Source organism: Sphaeramia orbicularis, chromosome 21, assembly GCF_902148855.1.
Source record: "Sphaeramia orbicularis chromosome 21, fSphaOr1.1, whole genome shotgun sequence".
NCBI classification, from domain to species: Eukaryota; Metazoa; Chordata; class Actinopteri; order Kurtiformes; family Apogonidae; genus Sphaeramia; species Sphaeramia orbicularis.
This window is the reverse complement of record NC_043977.1, coordinates 25,470,540-25,492,224: the sequence shown is the minus strand read 5'-3', so window position 1 is coordinate 25,492,224 and position 21,685 is coordinate 25,470,540. Positions and strand designations below refer to the sequence as shown.

At 36.2% G+C, this 21,685-nt stretch overlaps 2 protein-coding genes across 2 annotated transcripts; both read left to right on the top strand.

Annotated features, from left to right (window-relative positions):
* The first annotated feature begins 8,684 nt into the window (after positions 1 to 8,684).
* On the top strand, positions 8,685 to 12,617 carry LOC115411971 (potassium voltage-gated channel subfamily E member 2-like). Its single transcript, XM_030124277.1, has 2 exons — positions 8,685 to 8,711; positions 12,174 to 12,617. The coding sequence occupies exons 1-2, from the start codon at positions 8,685 to 8,687 to the stop codon at positions 12,504 to 12,506; spliced, it is 360 nt and encodes a 119-aa protein (XP_029980137.1). The 3' UTR covers positions 12,507 to 12,617.
* A 2,743-nt stretch (positions 12,618 to 15,360) lies between these two features.
* Positions 15,361 to 20,991, top strand: casq2 (calsequestrin 2). The gene is given in 11 exon segments (XM_030124983.1): positions 15,361 to 15,811; positions 17,052 to 17,141; positions 17,240 to 17,362; positions 17,466 to 17,577; positions 18,059 to 18,132; positions 18,226 to 18,356; positions 18,523 to 18,568; positions 18,652 to 18,706; positions 18,821 to 18,921; positions 20,274 to 20,348; positions 20,445 to 20,991. Coding segments are annotated over 11 exon segments (1,341 nt in total). The 5' UTR covers positions 15,361 to 15,574; the 3' UTR covers positions 20,742 to 20,991.
* Positions 20,992 to 21,685: the final 694 nt, after the last annotated feature.

Here is a 21,685-nt window from a genome sequence, read left to right as displayed (position 1 = left end):
TTAAACCAAGAAAATCTATAATTTAAGAAATATGTAATGTAACATGCAAAGCTGAATTTGATGGCAGCATATCTGTTGTATTTACTATTGTGTTTACAACCCCATAAACATCTGGGAATGCACTGCAAAAAAGGGGTGTCGACAAACAAGATAAAAACACCAAATCTGAGGAAAAGGTACTCAAGTGAAATATCTGTCCATGCAGGAACACAATTTTACTTGACAACATTTCTTGAATTAACATTGTTAAATCTAGAAATAAACATGTCTACAGATGTATGAACACTTAAAATAACAAATTAATTCTTAAAACAAGAACTTATGTAACACTTCTAAAACTAAGCGTTTTTGTTTTTTTTTTTTATCTTGGTAAGAACCACATAATTTGCAGTGTGGAGGTTTGGGAGAGGAGTGATTCTACCCACTCAGCAGTCCTTTGTCTTTTTTTTTTTTTTTTTTAATTTTTCATTAAATAGTGCACCAAAGGTTTTTACCTGGTGAAAGGCCTGGACCACAGACAGGTCAGTTCAACACCTGGACTTTTCCACTACAAATGCTGTTGTTATACAGGGTGAGGAAGCAAAATTGACAATATTTTGAGGCAGGGATTGAAAGACAGTGTATGACCAATTAGTTTATTGAAAGTCATGAGAATTTATTTGCCACAAGAAAATTGACATAATAGAAAATGTTTTTATTCTATGTGTCCTCCTTCTTTCTCAATAACTGCCTTCACACGCTTCCTGAAACTTGCGCAAGTGTTCCTCAAATATTCGGGTGACAACTTCTCCCATTCTTCTTTAATAGTATCTTCCAGACTTTCTCGTAATAGTTTTGCTCATAGTCATTCTCTTCTTTCCATTATAAACAGTCTTTATGGACACTCCAACTATTTTTGAAATCTCCTTTGGTGTGACGAGTGCATTCAGCAAATCACACACTCTTTGACGTTTGCTTTCCTGATTACTCATATGGACAAAAGTTTCTGAAAAGGTATGGATAATAGTGTTAGGTATGATTATGACATCAATATATGTTTGGTTTCAAAACAATTGACGTAGTGCCTGCTGAGAAAAAACAACTAAATGTTCATTGTAAATTTTGCTTCCCTACCCTGTAGATACAGTTTAGCAGTGTCTTGCTGAAATATGTAAGACCTCCCCCAAAAAAGAAATATACATATGCTGCTTTTAAACCTGTATAAGCCTTTCAGCACTTTCAAACATTCCATTCAAAGAACTTCTTGGTCCTGAGGCAGAAGGATTGGTTCAGAGTATGAAGTTATTCATCTACTGCAAGAAAAGAACACCCTTAAAAGACAATCATACGCTACCAACAGGGCATACAGTAAGTGAAGACTCAGTAATATAGGTCATGTTAAAGTTGTTTTTACACAAGGGAAAATCCTAGTTAGCGCCATTGGGCAGACAAATAGCATCTTCAGGTGATGCCTGTAATGTGCAAGCTGCCCATTCCATAGGCACTAATGCAGCCCCATACCATCAGAGATGCAGTGCTGATAACAGACTGGATGTTTCCTCTCATCTTTAGTCTGGACGACCTGATGTCCAAGGTTTTATCAGTTTCAAATTTTGATTCATCCGACCACAGCTTTCCATTTTGTTTCAGTTCATTTTAAATGGGAAGATGTTCACATGCCCTAACACTACATTACTGTGCAGCTTTGTTTTATACTATGTATTCTTTTTTCTGATTTTACTGTGAAGCACTTTGTGAATTCTTGAAGTGTAAGGTGCTGTAGGAATACACTTGACTTACTTACTTACTTGCATTAATCCAGAGCCCAAGCAGTGACTTCCATCATAGAAGCATGACTGGTTTTAATGCAGCCCCAGAGTGATTTAATATCCGAGATTTAATATCAATTTTCGACTTTGTCTTTTCTACACAGTGATTTCTCCAGATTCACTGAAGACCTTTTCTGACTTTGTTCCACAATTATCCATCATCCTCTGCCCGTCATTGCTTCTGAGAATCTTTGCATTCTTTTTAGGTTTTTCTGTTGCCTATTAATCTAGCTGAATTTGCCCCACCAGCTTTTTTTTTTTAAGCAATACTTCTTCCCAGCCTTTTTTCTAGACACTTGCTACTGCCATCAAATCCAAAATGAACTTTGATTTTAAACATTTGATATATTTCTATGTTCTACTGTGAATTAGATATATTTATGAACATTTAGGAAGTTGTATTCTGTTTTTATTTGTATTTTACAGTATCTTAATTTCTTTTGGAAAAGAGGTTGTACTCATCTCCAGATTTCTTTCTTTCTTTGATAATTCTTCAGACCTATTTGCATTGTTGCCACCTGTATCATTATAATGGATTTTTAGTGCATAACTTTTTAAAAGTTCTTTTCGATACTGAAAAGCACATGTGATTTCAGAGGTGTTAGTATGTTTACTGTACAAAAAGTCATTAAATGTATAAAAGATGTATCTCTGTTATTGGGGTTAAATTACAGAATAACATAAATATAAATTTAAAGATGTGCAATTTGTTATCAGTTTTCAAAACACTGGTTTGGAAAGATATTTTCAAGGGATACAAGCAGGAATGATTTTTGCTGTTTTGATTTGTAGCCTAAAACTGATTTTCATTTGAATGTAGGTGAGGTGTATACCCTTTTAGCTTCTGCCTAAGTCTGTTCAGTCTTAAGATAATTCACAGTTGGTTGACTTAAAATTAGCCTTATTGTTTGTATTTTCTGTATTGTGGATGATGACTGAATAAACACAAACCTGAAACCTGAGATGCAGGATGTTTGCTCACAAAGATTTTGCTATCGAACCCATCCTGAGATTTAAAGGGAGATGCTAAACCTAAATGGTAAGTGTGTTGTTAATACCAACCACATGCATGAGTTAATGTCACTTTGCCCTCTAATGACGTGAAGTTTTGTTGGCACAAGCCATTCACTACTGGTATTTAAATGCACCAATCATGTTTATGCTTTCACTCAAAGTAAACAAACTGCAGTTTAAAGATTAACCACCATCTACTTCAGGTGTTTTTATCATAATCGCTGTCAGGGAGCTCAGATGAAGTTCAAATGCCACATCTAACTCTACATTTCGAAGTACCTGGCTCCCAATCTCCACAGAAGTATCAGATATGAACTCAAGTTTAGACAACTTCATTGGAACTCAGCATTTTGCTTTTGTGAAACAATCATTGTAAAGTATAATGATGCCTATACAGGTCAAGCAGGAAAAAACTGGAATGGAGAGTGTGAAGCATTTGATAATTCTGATGGGTTTTGGGCCTTTTCTGACCTCTGTTTTAAAAGAACAAAAGATCTGTGGACATTCTGAAACTTTGAACATGTCTTTCAAATTCATGGTGACATCGGAATAATCCATCTACGGGATGTGGTGAGACCTTTTAAATATATGGCAAGCAGTACATTCCTGTCATTCCCTGTGCATAGCCCTGACTAAACTACGGCGGCATGCCTGGGATTCTGGCATTAATCCATGGAATAGGGCTTCAATGGCAAAAGGAAATATTTACCACCCTTAGCAATAACAGCGGACAAGCTAGTGTCTAGGGCGACCTCATAATGAATGGGATTTAATGAAGCATACACCTGTGTGGGCCTCTCCCTTTCATTCAGTGTGAAACCAACGACAACAGGGGCAATAACATTTACCATCGGCGACACAAACAGCTGGGATATTTTAAAGGCCTGATAATTAGTTTACTGTGGATGTTGAACCAGTTATTAAAATCCAAAACATTTCAAAAACTGTGTGAAAAAAATCCTGTCAATGGTTGAAAGAAATATAGAGATAAGCAATCTTTATTACCCTATTGACATGCTCCACTGATGGACTATGAACTCAAAGTGTAAATAAATAATTAAAACAACAAAATGTAAGACAGGTTCGGTTCACGTCAAAAGTTGATAGTGTTACATTTCTGTGTTTGTTGTGTCTGTATTTTTTTTTGTGTAGTGCTCTAAAAATGCACCTTATATTAATGTCCACACATTAACTTTAACTTGTTAACTTGTCTTGATTTCATTTTTCGTTTTCTTTCCCGAATGAATTATCTCTGTTTGACATTTTAGACTCTGTATTTCTAACGTAACCTCATATGCCACCTGTTTATTTCTAACAGTAAAAGACCTCACATGAACCTAGGTTATGTTTACCTTGATGATACAAGCTTATAGTGATCATCACCTGTAACACAAAAAGGGAGTGGTAACTGATACCAGAAACCCCATGAGCATTTGTGGAAAAGTACTGCTGTATTCTTGATGAAGTCCCAACTGTTCTGTAGCAAGAGATATGAATGATTAAACGATTACTCACATAAAAAAACAAAGTACTGCATGACCCATTTCTGTAACATGTGACTTGTACAAAAAACTATTATCTGATGGTAGGTTTTTACCAGTTCAGTAAATCTGTATTTAAGAGAAGGTGAATTACTTTTCTGCCCAGGCCAACTGGGTGCTTCTATGAAACTGGTCCCTCAAAACTGGACATGGGGACTAAAAATTCAAACCAGAAGTAGGCTAATGTTATGAAGCAGGTTTGGAAGCACTTTGGGTTTATTTTAAAAATAAACATTTACTGAGATAAAAGAGACACTATTTTTCAGATAAAATGAATTTTTATATTATTTTACATTATATTTAATACAAAAATCTGCATGTAACACTGTCAAAAGTACACAAAAATGATGTATTGGTATTTTAGTATTACATACTAGTATGTAATTGTAATTTTTTAAAAAATATCTCTTTATTTTCTCAGGTACATTTTAGGAATCGAACTAATTATGCAAGGTAGAGTGTTTCACAAAAATGGCTGCTGTTGCAAAATCATTGATGATTTATATGCATTTAACTGGGCAGGTTCTGCATGTAACACAAGTGGACACGATTGGTTACATACAAAACTTGGAATGAGACTGCCAATTCATGAAAAACCCACTTGTCTCGATTAGAAAAACCACTAGGATCATCAAATTTAACACAGCGTCATTATTCATAGTGGTATATAAGACCATTTCAAGCTATGTTTTCCAGATAAAATGCACTGACACCTAGGTAGCTTTTCATGTTCTAATTTTTGGCCTATTTTTGGCCCCAATATTTTATTAAAAATTCATTTATTTTGGGATGGCTCAGAGCAAGAGTATCATTTTTTTGCATTTATCTGAGGTCCTCATTAGGTACATCCTCGGGGGAAATATGTCTAAAGTGGCAGGTACCAAAATGTACCCAGTTTCATCGAAGCACCCAACTGTGTTTTGACTTGCTTACATAATCAGGCACTCATGTGAGACAGGAAATCAATTAGGGGTCATGACACTTTACCAAAAACATGACCCCAACACCCCACAAACACACATGCACATTCTGTTAAATTACAAACCCTTATAATGGAAGGTAAAAGTGCATTTTTAGACTCATATGCTCATAAATACATGAGTGCTATCGTGTCTCTGGATACACCTTCATTTCATAGTTTATGTAACATACATGTCTACCAGGGGTTTATGGTTCACCAGCTTCAGTGGCACTGCAGTCTCTTTTGCATATGTCAGTCTTGCCTTGGGGTTTCTTTTGCTGTTCTGGTCTGTTTTTGACCCCTCGTGTTTAATCCAGCCATACTTGCGATGATGTTGAAGAGCCTCTGGATATTTCACTCATATATTCATTGTCCTTAGCTGATCTACACTCAGAGGCTGCTGTATTATAGCACTATTTGATGTACTTTGCAGCTGCTATTTCTGTGCATCTCAATATTTCTTCATATGATGCTGTAAAAGCGTAGTTTCTATCAGACAAATAATATGGAATGCACCTATCAATGTCTATGTTGTTAGACTTCATAAAAGGTTCATACACTTAAAAAACATGTAATAAATTACTATCAGCTTGATAAATCTGTTATGAATACCCACTTATTACACAATAGCATGTATTAATTCATATAGCCAGATGGTTGCTATTATCACTTAGAGAAGAAAAAACAGGACAAACACAAAATAAATCTTAAAAAAAAAACAAAAAAACAACCCTTATCACTTTCCCTGACATGGTAAAAGTTGTGTCTGCTGTATCTTGCTGCTCAGCACAATCTTTCTGTGGAAATAATGTGGGAAAGATTAGAGAGCTGCTCAGTGTTATTCAATATCACTATTGTTTTCAGTGATACTCTGGTCCCTTGGTGTCTGTTCATTTCAACACAGACACAGTGTTGTAACATCTTTTCATCACACTGGGCCAACAGAGTAATTCCACAGTCTTTAATAAAACATTAGGTTGTGAAATAACTGAGCACTGCCATATTATAAAGTGAAATAGTATACCAAGCACCAAGACTGAAGAGAAAAATGTGTGATTTTGAACTTTTTTTTCCCTCACATATCTCATTTTATCATGTTTGCAGATGCAATTGCACATTTTTTTGAAGGCACCAGCTTATCATGTTAACATGAGCGACAATCTGAGTTTACTGTTTGCAGATACTTTTTTACAGCAAACTGTTTAGACCAAGACTCTGCAAGTTTTACAATCCAAAGAGTTATTTTTGACCTGAAAGAGAAATCTCTCTGGAGCTTCAAGAAAAAAGAAAAAAGAAAAAAAAACCCAAATAAATAAATGAACTCCCTCTAAATTTTACACCAGTTCTATACCTTACTTTAACTTTGGTGTGGTGATAAAGAAAATGCTTTCGAAAGTGAAGTGCATGCTGGCATGTGTAGGTTGACTTAGAAACAGACTAAAGATGAAATGAAATGCAGTTGCAGGGCTAGTGAGTTTGTGCTCTTGAGGTTGGCATTAAAAAAAAAAAAAAAGTCACCATGCACTAATGTAGCCTATGACCCACATTTATTTTTAAAATGTCTTTATTCTGTGTATTTGCTGCACAGTCTAATAGTTGCACAAGAGAAGAATTACTTTAGGCCTACAACAACGCTATAACAAAATGTTGAAATGTTAAAAAAATTTCCTTTAGTTTTTTTGAGAAAGTTGCCACTGGAGAGAAGTTACATCTGGTTCAGGAGCTGTACGTGCAGACCTCTGATTTAGACAATATTCATGCCATAACGCCAAAATCAGGGCATTTCTGTCATTCTGCTTTCTACCTGTTCTACTTCTGTCATCTTTCCATTTATCATTTTAGAGTATGGAAGTTTCCCACCTTATCAGCTCCATTTCTCTTTAGTTTTTTCCTTTATTATAAAATAATTTTATAGTCTCTCATATTTAGTCTAGTATTATCTTAGTATTAGCATTAGCATCACTCTGTATTTATTTTTATTTATTATGTATGTATGTATGTATTGTTGATGTGGTAATGAAGGTTTCTGTGGAGCGGTGATCCTTTGAATTTCCCTTTGGGTATTAATAAAGTAAATCAATCAATCAATCAATCAATCAATCAATCTATCTATCTATCTATCTATCTATCTATCTATCTATCTATCTATCTATCTATCTATCTATCTATCTATCTATCTATCTATCTATCTATCTATCTATCTATCTATCTATCTATCTATCCATCCGTCCGTCCGTCCGTCCGTCCGTCTAGCTATCTAGCATTAGTATTTAGTGGAAACTCTGAAAGTTTTCAGAAGCACTTTTTTCTTTTCACAGTTTTTCTCTATTTTAAGTTCATTTTATTTTACAGACCAGAAAGTCAGCACAGATTCCAGCTTCTGACACTGGAAAGCAAAACATAAATGATAAAAAATAGTTGGAGTGGGACAAAGTGCCGTCTCTCTTATCAAAGATGTGGTTTCAAGCATTCTTGTCAGCAATCAAATACCACGCTGAAGTGTCCTTGAGCAAGACAGTGGATCTTTTATGACTGGTCTATGATTGAAACTAATACCTCCCAAAAGCACAAATCAAACTTAACCAAAAAGCAACTGGGAGGAAAACGATGTTAATATGATAAATCATTCACATATTTTACTATGTGATGAAAGTGCATGTACTCTAAGTGTGTTGCAATACACCACCATCTGGAGAGAACCTGTCATGAAGTGAGCAGGTCACTTTCCCTTGTGTTGGGCTCCTCTCTGTGGGGAAAATTAGGAATTACAGGTAAATGTACACACCCTCTCCAACCATACGAGGGCTGTTCAATAAGTTCATGGCCTCACCCAGAAATACTGGTTATAATACAGGATGTTACATTCTTTTGTGATGGGATAGTGATGCTTGAACATCGATGGACCAAGTGCATTGCTGTAAATGGAGATTATGTTGAAAAATAAAATATAAATTATCAGTCTGTGTTGTTCTGTTCTGGGTGAGGCCATGAACTTATTGAACAGCCCTTGTAAATGTGTAAATATCACATCTCTGTACTCCATGCATCTCATTTAGGAAATAAGTGTTTGTATGTGTACGTACTTGTGAGTGCGGTAGGTTGTACCAACTTCCAGCTCTTTATCAGGAAAGGAAAATATTTCATAAGGAAACATATTCAAGGTCAGCCACCACTGCCTTTACCTCTCACCGCTATTCCTCCAGCAAACAAGATTAAAAAAGTAAATAAAATATGAGCAGTGGTTGACTGTGTTCCTTTTAAAGAACAGATGATGACTTTGCTGGTTACTAAAACGTGCCATACTCTCTGTTTCGTTCTGTACTTTCTGCACGGCGTGTTAATTTGCTGACCAGTTAAAAGATGCGGCCTTCAGAAGCTTGGAAACAGGTTGGTTCAGTACAGACAATTTTAGGTATATTATCTTTGAGTTCAGAGTTATGATTGTATTTTTCTGTTGGTTTTTATATGTGTTTATTTAATCCTTTAAATAGAGCTCATGAGTATCTGTGTAACAAAATAACATAAAATATCATATATTAAAACATGGACAAATGAACAAACTGCATTATATATTTTCAGAATTAAGAAAAACATTTACACGTGTGACATCTATATAAGTACAGCCTCATAAATACTCATGTTGTAATGTAGTGTTTGTTTTTTTTTTTAGTTATTTTTATTTTGATATACAGCATCAGTGGAAACAAGAAGTTCAGCTAATGTTAAAATGTCCTATGACCTGACATTGTGTTTTGTTTAATTGTCATGATTAGTCGCAGTAACCAGGCTTTTCCTACAGGTAAACATGTATACCAGAGGTGTCAAACTCATTTTAGTTCAGGGACCACATTCAGCCAAATATGATCTCAAGTGGGCCGGACCAGTAAAACAATAACAGTGGAAAAAGTAAAATGAAATTATGATAACATTAGCATCTACAAAAAATCTGAATAACATGAATAACTGGAAATGTCTTAAGAAAAACAAGTACAATTTTAACAATATTCTGTGTGTATTACAACTTACACTACAATTACAAATGCACGAAACATTTAATAACAGGCAGAATATTGGCAAAATTGCATCCACTTATCTTAAGACATTTCCGGTTTTTCACATTTTTTGTAAAATAACAGTTTTTTAATATAAACATTTTCATGTAATTTTACTTTTTTACACTAAAACAAAGATAAAATTTGCTGTTTTCATTATTTATAGGTTTAATATGATACTATTTTATTGGTCTGACCCACTTAATATCTAAATTGGTCTGTATGTGGAATCTGAATTAAAATGATTTTGACATCCTCGATTGTTAATATCTTCAGTGTAATTTTTATATTTCAAAAATCCATCCTACAGGCCAGATTGGATCCTCTGGCGGGCCGGATTTGGCCCCCGGGCCATATGTTTGACTCCTGTGATGTATACTATCTATAACATGCAATGACTGAAACTATAACCTGTGGCGAAATGCAGTACTGTGTATCAAATGGCATTAAGATGTGTTGAGGTGGAGGAGGGAGCAGCCATGTAAACATCACCATTATTTAACACAAGTGTGGTTTACATGTGTCGAGAGATAGAAATACAGTAAAAAGTCTAAATATAATGAAGGTACCATAAAATATAGTTTGTGCATGATAATAACTCCAAAATGTTTCATCAGCTACTGGAGGAGAAACAGATGATTCCAAATTTGAAATCAGAAATTCTCTTGCATGACAGGTTTTGAGGTATGTGAGCATGTAAAAGAAGCAAATATGTGATAAACTAGTTGCCTGTGTTTACGGCCTGTACATGTAGCTAATCGCCAGGGTGTCCAAAATGAAATTGCCCATAAAGTGAAAGTGTGAAATTGCCTGTAAAACTTATGCATTTGACATTTCATGGTTATTTAGAAGGTTAATGATTAACTTTGCTCTTTCTTTGTTTTGTTCCTGTGCATAGCTGGAGTCTGCTTCCATATTTCTGCTATATTTCATTTTAGAGTATTTTGTTATATTTCTTTACAGCACACTTCTGAAGGAATTCTATATTGATTCTGAAAGTACTTCGTGGAGGCTTGTTGATATGATATTCTTTTTTGTTAGAGCTGTTGCCAAAAGAAGTGAATTATATATAAGAAGTCCACTATTGTAAATTGTCCTCAGTGATGATAGTATTTTGCTGCAAGATCCCAGTAATTGTGTCCTTTGTGGTAACTCCATTCCCAGGCTACAATCATCACTCATATTACCAAATCTGAATGGAAAAAAATCAAGGTGTGAGTGGAGGAAATGAATATTTAATGATGTTCTACAACCCAATCTGTTCATATGCTATTGTCATGTCTTTGAATAGTTCATCATAATCTGGAGCTCTATGGTTTCCTAAAAAATGGCAACACTTTCACTGCAAAAAATCAAAATCTTACCAAGTGTATTTTTCTCATTTCTAGTCAAAATATCTTATCACACTTAAAATAAGACATAATCACATAAAGAGTAACTTTTCAGTGAGATATAAGTTCTTATTTTTAGACAATAGATCTTGAAAATCTTATTTCAAGAAATCTTACCAAGATAATTTTCGCTTGTTCCATTGGCAGATTTTTTGCTTGAATCAAAGAAAAAAAAAATCTTGAATTAAGCAAAAAAAATCTGCCAATGGAACGAGTGAAAATTATCTTGGTAAGATTTCTTGAAATAAGATTTTCCAGATCTATTGTCTAAAAATAAGTTCTTATATCATTACTCTTTAGGTGATTATGTCTTTTTTTTAAGTGTGATGAGATATTTTGACCAGAAATGACAAAAACACACTTGGTAAGGTTTTGAGTTTTGCAGTGTTTACAAACGACAACCAAGCTGATATTTCTAGAGAGTTTTGAAGGCAATCTTGGATCACCAATGAGTTCTCCAATCTGAGGTCCAATGAAAATTCAAGCTTTCACCTTTGCATCATCTTGGGCCAATTCTTGCTCATGTTACAAGCATCTGAATTTTGATCATTTAGAATTGATAGAACTACAGGGTGGGGAAGCAAAATTTACAATATTTTGAGGCAGGGATTGAAAGACAGTGTATGACCAATTAGTTTATTGAAAGTCATGAGAATTTATTTGCCACAAGAAAACTGACATAATAGAAAATGTTTTTATTCTATGTGTCCTCCTTCTTTCTCAATAACTGCCTTCACACGCTTCCTGAAACTTGCGCAAGTGTTCCTCAAATATTCGGGTGACAACTTCTCCCATTCTTCTTTAATAGGATCTTCCAGACTTTCTCGTAATAGTTTTGCTCATAGTCATTCTCTTCTTTCCATTATAAACAGTCTTTATGGACACTCCAACTATTTTTGAAATCTCCTTTGGTGTGACGAGTGCATTCAGCAAATCACACACTCTTTGACGTTTGCTTTCCTGATTACTCATATGGGCAAAAGTTTCTGAAAAGGTATGGATAATAGTGTTAGGTATGATTATGACATCAATATATGTTTGGTTTCAAAACAATTGGCGTAGTGCCTGCTGAGAAAAAACAACTAAATGTTCATTGTAAATTTTGCTTCCCCACCCTGTATGTGATATGCATGTTAATGGCCATATACTGGCTTATGCATCAAAATCCTGACATGCTGGAATCATTCTGACATCAGATTTGAAAGCTTCTTTGGCATTTTTCTTCTTGTGACAACAGCCTTTCTGCGGATTTGTTTCTCATCTAATAATCTTGTCAAACAAAGACAAGACAAATGAAGTGTTCTTTTGTTCCCAGCTGTGTTTGCATGAAGATGTGTTTTTCATACAGGCAGAATTAGTTGTAAAACCCTTCCATGAAGTCTTTGGTTTTCTCTCACCTCTACTAGATAACTGCAGCTGACTGGTCCAACCTGACCTTTCACCTGGAGAAATCCCTGACCAGTGCTTTGGGTCAGTACCTGGACAACTGGAGGCATAATGTGACAGCTGCAGCAAACGCTTTGGACAAGACTCTGGCAGAGGAGAACTTCAAGAATGTCATCTGGTATCTGGCTGTGATGATTGGCATGTTTGCCTTTATTGTTGTGGCCATTCTAGTTAGCACGGTCAAATCCAAGCGGAGGGAGCACTCCAATGACCCCTACCACCAGTACATCAAGGAGGACTGGACCGCTCAGATACAGCAGGGTGACGTCTTTGCTAACTTTGCAGCTAAATAGTGCAAACACGACTTATAAGATGAAACAGCAGCAACTGCAGGTGCAACTCTTAAAAAAAAAAAGATAAACTTTTTATTGAAACGTGTTCAAAATAATAAAATGACATCAATATTCTTTGCACCCACTTGTGGTTTAGTTCTATGATGGGTTCAGTGAAGTCAGTAATGTGTTAAGACTGTGGTTTCAAGCATTTTCTTTTGTCTGTGTTTCCTCCTTTTATACACACTACATTCTGCAGCAAGTAATACCATGTTGTATTAACCCATAAAGACCCAAACATCCATCGACCAAAACAATCTACTGATGTAAACTGTTTAATACCTGTTGATCCACTAATCCTATCAATACATGGAAATAATTGGTGTAAAATACAGTTTGTTGTCTTTTCATGGTCTTCAGATATGACCCATTTGGACGTTCAGAGGCTCCGTAGTGCACATGGAAACACCTCCATCTTCTACAACATTGATTCACCAGTAAAACCCATAGAGTTGGATCAATGACAGTAGATGGACATGCTTGGTTTATGTTAAGTTAATGATATGTTTTGCTTTGAAAGTCATGTTTTCTTCAATTTTCTCTGTTTCTGATATAATAACCCTCAACGTTAATCTGAGCTTTTATGAACATCTACATGATCATTGAATTAAATATGGGAAGATACCAGTTTTTCCACCGAAACCACCCCCCACACGCAAAATACAATGGATAAAATTACAATAAAGGGTGATAAATTACTTCAGAAAGGTTAAATATAGAGAAAAAATAATTTGGGAACTGCCACAGATGTAGTGCTGGGTCTTTATGGATTAAGGTGTTACAGCTGACTGTAACATAATTTTATATTTTAAAAAAATAATAATTAAAGAACACCCCCAGGCACTCATTTTGAACAATTAAAACACAAAATATTGCATGTTCATAATAAACCTAATAAACTCCAATGTGTTGATCATGCTTTGAACAGTGTGTTGTATGTGAACAGTCAGCTAATGAAGCTAAAACATGTCAGGCTATGTTTATTGGACTTAATATGGTTTTCATGTAAATATAAAGGCTTCTAATCTTCAAAGACCTAAAAATCTAATGGCCAAAAGCATCTACTGGCCTAAAATATTTAATAACGTTTGAATCTCAAATCCAGTCAATACATTTAAATAATTCAGGTAAAATGCAGTTTTTCATCTTTTTAGCAGCATCAGATACCACCAGTTTAGATGTTCAGAGGTTCTGCAGTGAACATTGAAACACTTTCATCTTCTGGAGCATTGATTCACCAGTAAAACCCATGAAGTCTGACAAATGAAAATGGCTGTAGATGCTTGTTTTTACTTTTCTGAATGTCACTTATTCTTCTTTTTTTTTTGTGGTGTAATAACCTTTGAATTTAGTTTGAGCTTTTTGAACATCTCCATGATTAGTAAATTAAATACAGGAAAATACCAGATTTTCACTCGCTGACACACCCTGTGCATATGCAGTTTGGATGGCTGTAACTCTTTCACTGTTTGTGCAACTGGAAAAATTCCAACTGTTTCTGAAACCTTAGACATTGTGCTTTATAGGCTTTATTGGATCATTACAGTAATTTCACTCATGCCTGTACTAGAAGCCTGAGAATATGCTGTTTTAGCAGTATTATAACATGCAGTAAACTGTAAAAAATTGCTAGAATTTGAAAGATCTGGAAAAAAGTGCTCTGAAAAAATGGGCAAACAGTTTTATTCACAGCATATTTTCTAACCTTTTAGTTAGTCAAAATGAGAAAAAAAAGTCCAGGCAGGCCATTTTAGGCCTAGGGTTTAGAGGGTTAAATGTAGAGTAAAATATCATCTGGAAGCTGCCGGAAAACTAGTTAATAGTTAAGGATTAAATTGTAAAAAAACAAAAACAAAAACAAAACAAAAAACAAATATAAACAATAAACAAATTAAATTAAAATGTAAAATTAAAAAAGAGAGACTTACTTATAGAATTATTTGTAATTTTATTGTTTTGTTGGACTTTTTGTTATTATTTGTCAGATATCTTTATCCTTTCACACATGGGCACATATCCAATCGACCCGCAGATGGCAGCAGAGACTCCTCTCCAAACTGTCCTGGTAGACAGGAGTTAAATAGGACTAAAAAAGATGTGCAGCTGCTGCTACTTTATCATGAGAGAAACAAGAGTGTAAGGAAAGATTACACAGCAGAATAAAAGATAATTTCGTCTGTGTAATGGTTTATGAAGAGCAAAAAAGGAGAACTATTTGACGCCTGTCTGCTGTTGATAAGGGCATTTTCCATTTGTGTCACGTCTCAAACAGGAAATAAATGCATTACAGCAGACACCTGATGTCAGATCTTTTGCTTGGGACTCATGGGACCACATCTGCAGAACAATCACTGCTACAGACATTATTCTAGCAGCTCAGTGCACACCTGCAAACTGTCTCCTGAGTGGTTACTTGAAATATCCTGCCATTTTTCCATTCTCTTCTACAGTAGCCAACGCAGTGTCCACTTTGCTTCTGGTCATCCCAGGTATGACCCCCCCCCCCAAAAAAAAAAAAAACAACAACAAAAAAACCCTCAAATCCCCAGGGCTCAACACTCACCTCCACATCACAAAATCCCTCAAAGAAACACCGCTGCGCGAACATATCATACCTCACTGTTAAAGCCCCATGTTGTCCTCTGCTATCTTCTTTCTCACTTGCTTGTCTATTTATAGCATTCAAACAACTGGTCTCCTAAAAATGGGCTTGTCCTGCAAGCGTAGGGGAGAGCAGGGCTGCTATGTATGGTATCTATCCTCCAGTACTTTACAAGTTTGACAGTACTGCTGTTCCTCCTTTGTTTCTGCTAGAGAGAAGGCGTGAGGGAGGACTGCAGTGGGAGAAAGACACGTTTTGTCCAGAAGATGCTTTCAAAAGCTGGATCTTTGTGGACATCTTAGGACATCTGAGAACCTCCACTGACCAACCAGCTTGCTGAATTGTTTACATTAACTTACTCTTTCTGAACAGCCTGATTTCCGTGAACTTCAACCATACTTTGACTTTTAAGGGTGAGTGGTGGACCATGCTTTCCCTGTGGTTGTTCCTACTTCCCTGCCTGAGCCTGGTGCCAGTGACCCCAGCTGAGAACGGCTTGGAATTCCCTCAGTATGATGGAAAAGACCGCGTTCTTGACATAGATGACAAGAACTACAAGAAAGCCATTAAGAAGTACAGCATGCTTTGCCTGTTCTATCATAAACCCATACCAGACACCAAGGAGCTACAAAAGCAACACCAGATGACAGAGTTGGTTTTGGAGGTAAAGTATGAAGAAGATTAAAATGCCAAAACTGGAGGCATTCACAGGGTATGTGCAGTGTCAGATTAAAGGGGAGGGATAGACCAAAAGAGTCACTGAAGTAGAAAAGAGACTAAGTCGAGACAGGCTTCATGTTATAAGAGAGAGGACACCAAATCTTCATTTATCCAGAGACATATTAAGATTGAGAGTTCTCCACAGTAACTCCATGTTATTGCTCAGATAGTCCACTGTCCATGTTTAAACTCCATATACCAATGATTTGATTTGTATTGTGGGTAAATGCACAGGCATGCACACTTTCTTCCATTGCACAGTATCTAATAAGATGCATTCTGTAAAGCACTCCTTTACTTAGGAAATGTAATAGTCTTTTTTTTCTCTGCTGGCAGAAATAGGCCAAAAGCTCATGCCTTTGAAATTAACATGTGAAGGACATACTTGCCGCCTCCTCAGCCTGTTTTAGGAGACCTTGTCAGACCAAAAATAAGACTCTTTGAATATATTGTGCAGTCAAGGTCATGCATGTAGCTGCCGTGGAATTTCTGTTTTCATCCCATACAGTCATATGCACTGTGCTCCATCTCGTGTTACACATGGCAAAGGGCGATCTGCTCTCTGGTCTGTACAGGGTAATCTGAGCCAGACGTGGAGCCCTGATATTACATAGCATTACTGCAAACAGTCCTGTGACCAGGTACAAAGATAAACCTGTAAAGGATTCTCACTGTGTACTGTACACTGGAGAGTATTTACAGCCCTGTGGATAACATTTAGAAATATCTGCATCTTCAGGTGATTTCATTCCTATGTAAGAGCTCATTATAAGAAATTGTATTAAACGTTTTTCTGGAAGATCATTTGTGACATTAGAGTACCTACTGTACAACACTGAACTATGGCCAGACCAGTGGTATAGACTGTGGCCTTGGTTATATTTAGAATAAAGCAGTCTGCGTGATTATGTAACAGTGTCTGTAAGGCATCTGAGTCATACAGCCAAGACATATAGAGACATTGTTTAAGTGAATTATGAGAATATGTAATGTTTTAGATTCAGTTATGTAAAGTATATTCATATGCTCTTGGTATATTTGCAACATGCTTTAATAAGTGCACTCACTGTTTTTTGTTTTTTTTTTATTCCCATGGTAACTGTCATGTGTCATTGCTTTCCATCTTTTCAAAGCATGTCTTTTCTACTGTATAGTCTATAATTAGCTTTTGTCTTTGCCTGCAGCTTGCAGCTCAGGTCTTGGAAGACAAGGACATTGGATTTGGAATGGTTGACTCCCACAAAGACATGAAAGTGGCCAAAAAAACTGGGTGAGTAACCATGTATGTCCTTTGACACTTCTTGAGCACTGAAAATGTTATTAAGATCTATATTTAGCACATTACCTCTGATTTCCATGTGCCAAGTTTGAGTTTTGATTCTCTTCCTTCAAAGGTCTGGATGAGGAGGGCAGTGTGTATGTTTTTAAGGATGATCGGGTGATCGAGTTTGACGGCCTTCTCTCTGCAAACACTCTGGTGGAGTTCTTACTGGATGTGAGTAGATTTAAGGGCAGATTCTCAGCTGCTGACACCATCAGCTTCATGGTTAACTTGCCCTATAACCCTCCACTCCTGCCCTCTGTGTGTGTTTCTCCAGTTGATGGAGGAGCCTGTCGAACTGATAGACAATGCTCTGGAGCTTAGAGCCTTTGACAGGATGGAGGAAGATATCCGCCTTGTTGGTTATTTTAAGAGTGAAGACTCAGAGCGTAAGTGTGATGGAGATATTAAAATGCACATGTGAAGATGACTCAGTACACTGTCAGTATCTCATTTAGTTATGATAGACAGGTCTGTGATGGAGCTCATGCCCTTTATTATGACATGAGGGCTTTTTAACTCCCTCATCTCCATGGATTTACAGATCCATTTTTACCTCAACTACACCCACAGCTGTCACTGCCTGGTCTCTTCTCATGTGCTGTAGAAGAACTGAGTCTACTAGTTCACTTATGCTGATGAGCTACAGCTACATCCCATCTCACCAACTGTGGGAGCAGAGGTCAAAGTTCAGCTATTTCTGCTCCCTGATGTGCAAATGTCACATCTGCTAAAGGAAACAGAAACATGTGTCAGTGGCTATTTTAAGAGAAAAGAGCATTGACCCTGGATGTTGTATTTGTATTTTACAGGATGTTAGTCTAATAACACTTTGTTTTATACATTTCTTTGTTGCTGTTTAATTCTCAGACTATGAAGCATTCAAAGAGGCTGCAGAGCAGTTCCAGCCTTACATTAAGTTCTTTGCCACATTTGAGAAATCTGTAAGTAATAAATATGCAAATAATCAAGCAAATACATATGGATAGAGGTGAAACTGTGCTGTTGAATAAAGTGATATGTCTTTGTTTCTCCAGGTGGCCAAGGAGCTGACTCTGAAGGTAAACGAAGTGGATTTCTATGAGCCCTTCATGGAGGAGCCTGTCACCATCCCAGGCAAGCCACACTCTGAGGAGGAGCTGGTGGAATTCATAACTGAACACAGACGGTAAACAAAGTGCAACCCTGCAGGATTTGCATCACATAGGTATTGCATGACTCCATGAAAGGAGGATATCTTAAGGTCTATGCATGCATACATACTGATCCATGGAGTTGACATGCAAACACACAGCTCACTGTTTTGTTTTGTTTTTTTTTCTTTGTGCCTTTAGACCAACTCTGAGAAAGCTCCGTGCGGAGGATATGTTCGAGACCTGGGTGAGTGCACATTGCTTGGCAAAAAAGATAACTTTCCCTGTTGGACATTTACATTAAGTTCATTTTCACTTCTTTCTACCCAGGAAGATGATATTGAGGGCATCCACATTGTAGCTTTTGCGGAGGAGGAGGACCCTGGTGAGAACATGTTATACGTTGTCTAAGGGATTAAGATTAGGCAGCCCTGTTTTGAAAGAATTGGTAAGTGGTAACTTTTGCATCCAGATGGTACATGATAATGCTTCCTTCCAGATGGCTATGAGTTCTTAGAAATCCTGAAGGAGGTGGCTCGAGACAACACTCACCTACCAGACCTCAGCATCGTTTGGATTGACCCCGATGACTTCCCCCTGGTGAGCCATAACGCTACATTTAAGACAAGGAATGAAGTAATTCAACACTGATGACACTTTATTTTGAGGTCACATATTCATTGCTGTTTATAAGAATAAGTATAGAATATTAGTCACCAGATTTTTCCCTTATTTTCTACATGAACATATTCAGTATGCCGACCACTAAGGCCACAGACCTTTTTCAGAGGTGAAGGATAAGTGTTTCTGATTACGTTAATAAGGAATTGTTCCATTTATTTAACTCAGGAGCCCATTCTAGGGAACTGGTCCTCAAAGTGTGAAGTCCTGAAACCAAAACACTAAACTGTATGTAGTAACTTCTTAATAGTGATCAAAAACAGTAACTCTTAATTGAAAGTGGATAGTGAAATATTTCGTAACATCTAACGACGAAGCTGCAGGTTAACATTAAACCATATATTCACCATTATCTCATGTGTGCTAGTGCATATTTTATCCATTCATAACTATTTAATTAAAGGGGATATTAACTTTGGAAAAACATGTAAAAAAGGGGAGAAAATTTGGGCCAGCACAGTGACAGCATAACATGCAGGACTCTATTAAGGCATAAAGTAACAAACAAAAAAACAAAACAAACAAAAAAAAAACATTCTAATTTTCAGGTGATTATACAGCAGTGAAGACAGACTCATAATGATAACAGGGTTGGAAGAACATTCATGCAGCAGCTGTTTACAGTGTGCTTTGACACTCAAACCAGAAATGAGAAACTCAGAAAGTAAATTAACAACAGAAAATGGAAAAAATTGGGAACAAGATGATAAAAAACACAAGATATGAGACAGAAATGCATGAGAATCAAAATAACAGTTAAATACTAAATGACAAAGATATTGAATGAAATAATAAAAGGAATCACAATCACAAAGTAAAAACAATGTATACAGACAGAATGTAATATTCAGTCTTTGTAATTAGAGCCTCCTAAATTTCCAAAATTGTGAATTAGCTAAAAGAAATAGAATAGAATAGAATAGAATAGAATAGAATAGAATAGAATAGAATAGAATAGTCATTTATTGTCATTGTAACATGAAACATGTACAACAAAATTAAAAAAAAAGTGTCAAACAGTCAAAGCCTCACTTTAGAATGAAAAACTTAACCTGGGATACAAATATTATTTTAGAGTTATTTGGATACAATTAACACAAGATTTGTGTTTTATTGCAGAAGGATTGACAATACTTATTGATTAAGATGCTACTAATATGCATGATAAGCAGTTAGTCAATGGTGAATATGCACTCTGTAATGTAAAGTGTCACTAAAACACCAAATAAACCTATTGATATTATGCATTATCTTATTCAATCATTTCACAGCTCATCCCTTACTGGGAGAAGACCTTCAAAGTGGACCTGTTCAGACCTCAGATCGGAGTCGTCAATGTTACGGATGTGAGTTTACAACAGATAACATGTCTGACAGACCGTGTATGAATGTCATGTTGAGGTTTTCTTCAAACCGTCTGATCTCTGTACGTCTGTGAACAGGCCGACAGCGTGTGGATGGAGATGGACGATGAAGAGGACCTGCCCACCGCACAGGAACTGGAAGACTGGATCGAAGATGTGCTCTCAGGCAAAGTTAACACTGAGGATGATGATGATGATGAAGATGATGATGACAATGATGATGATGATGATGATGATGATGACGAGGACGCAGATGATGATGATGACGATGATGACGATGATGACGATGATGATGACAATGGTGATGAGGAAACTGACGACGATGATGACGATGATGATGACGATGAAGATGACGACGACGATGATGATGAATAAATCATAGTCTCAGAGTATCAAATCTTCGTCCCTGACTAGTTTCAGGCTGAGCTGAACATGAACTGCCAGTAAACTGTAAAACTGTAAAATAAAAATTCCATCTTTGTACCAAATGTTTGTATACAAACAATAACAAATGACATAAAAATGTCATTTTAATGTATACAGTATACAAACCTCAAGTGGGTTATGGGATTAAAGTGATGAAAATGTCTTTAAAGGACTGTTAATAATAAAGGTTGAAACATCATCATATCATTGAAATTAATCTTTTAAAGGCCTGATCCTCAAGATTGAGTCTAAACTTTAACCCTCATAGACCTGAAACAGCCAAAAGCATCTTCGGATATAAAATGCTTAATAACTTTTGAACCACTAATCCTATTAATGCATGTAAATAATTCAGGTAAAATGCTGTTCCACAACATTTCAGTGGCTTCAGATATGACCTAAGAACTTAACAAAGAACTTAACAAGTGGTGCCAGGCACAACAAACCCCTCCCCTCGCACATAGTGTAGCTCATTTTGGCATCGATCCAGCTGATGTCATCATGTCTATGCATGTGCTGATGTCAGCATATCAGTTGCCTCTATATATGTGCCAAGTTTGAACTAAATTGAAAAAAAAAAAAGATATTTTAATAGACATTTGAAATTTCACCTATTGAAAAATGAGAGAAAAAAAAGATTTAAAACAAATTCATAAAAAATTAAAACTTTGACCTACTTTTCCCAAAATGTAATGACATCTGGGTCATTGGCAATCTATAAACCCAATTAGGTGTGAATTTAACCAATAGATTTGCTGCTAGAGTGTTAACAAACAAAGAAACCGAACCAAAAACAATCCCCCTCTGGGGGTCAGGGTAACAAATGTCAGTGGTTGTAGACACTTGTTTACATGTTAAGTTAATGATATATTTTGCTTAAAAAGTCACTGTTT

Excerpts from the sequence above, each read along its gene's own strand:
- LOC115411971 (XM_030124277.1), top strand. The coding sequence starts at position 8,685 with ATGCGGCCTTCAGAAGCTTGGAAACAG. Across the intron at positions 8,712-12,173 it reads CTTCAGAAGCTTGGAAACAG|ATAACTGCAGCTGACTGGTC; the intron begins GTTGGTTCAGTA and ends CACCTCTACTAG.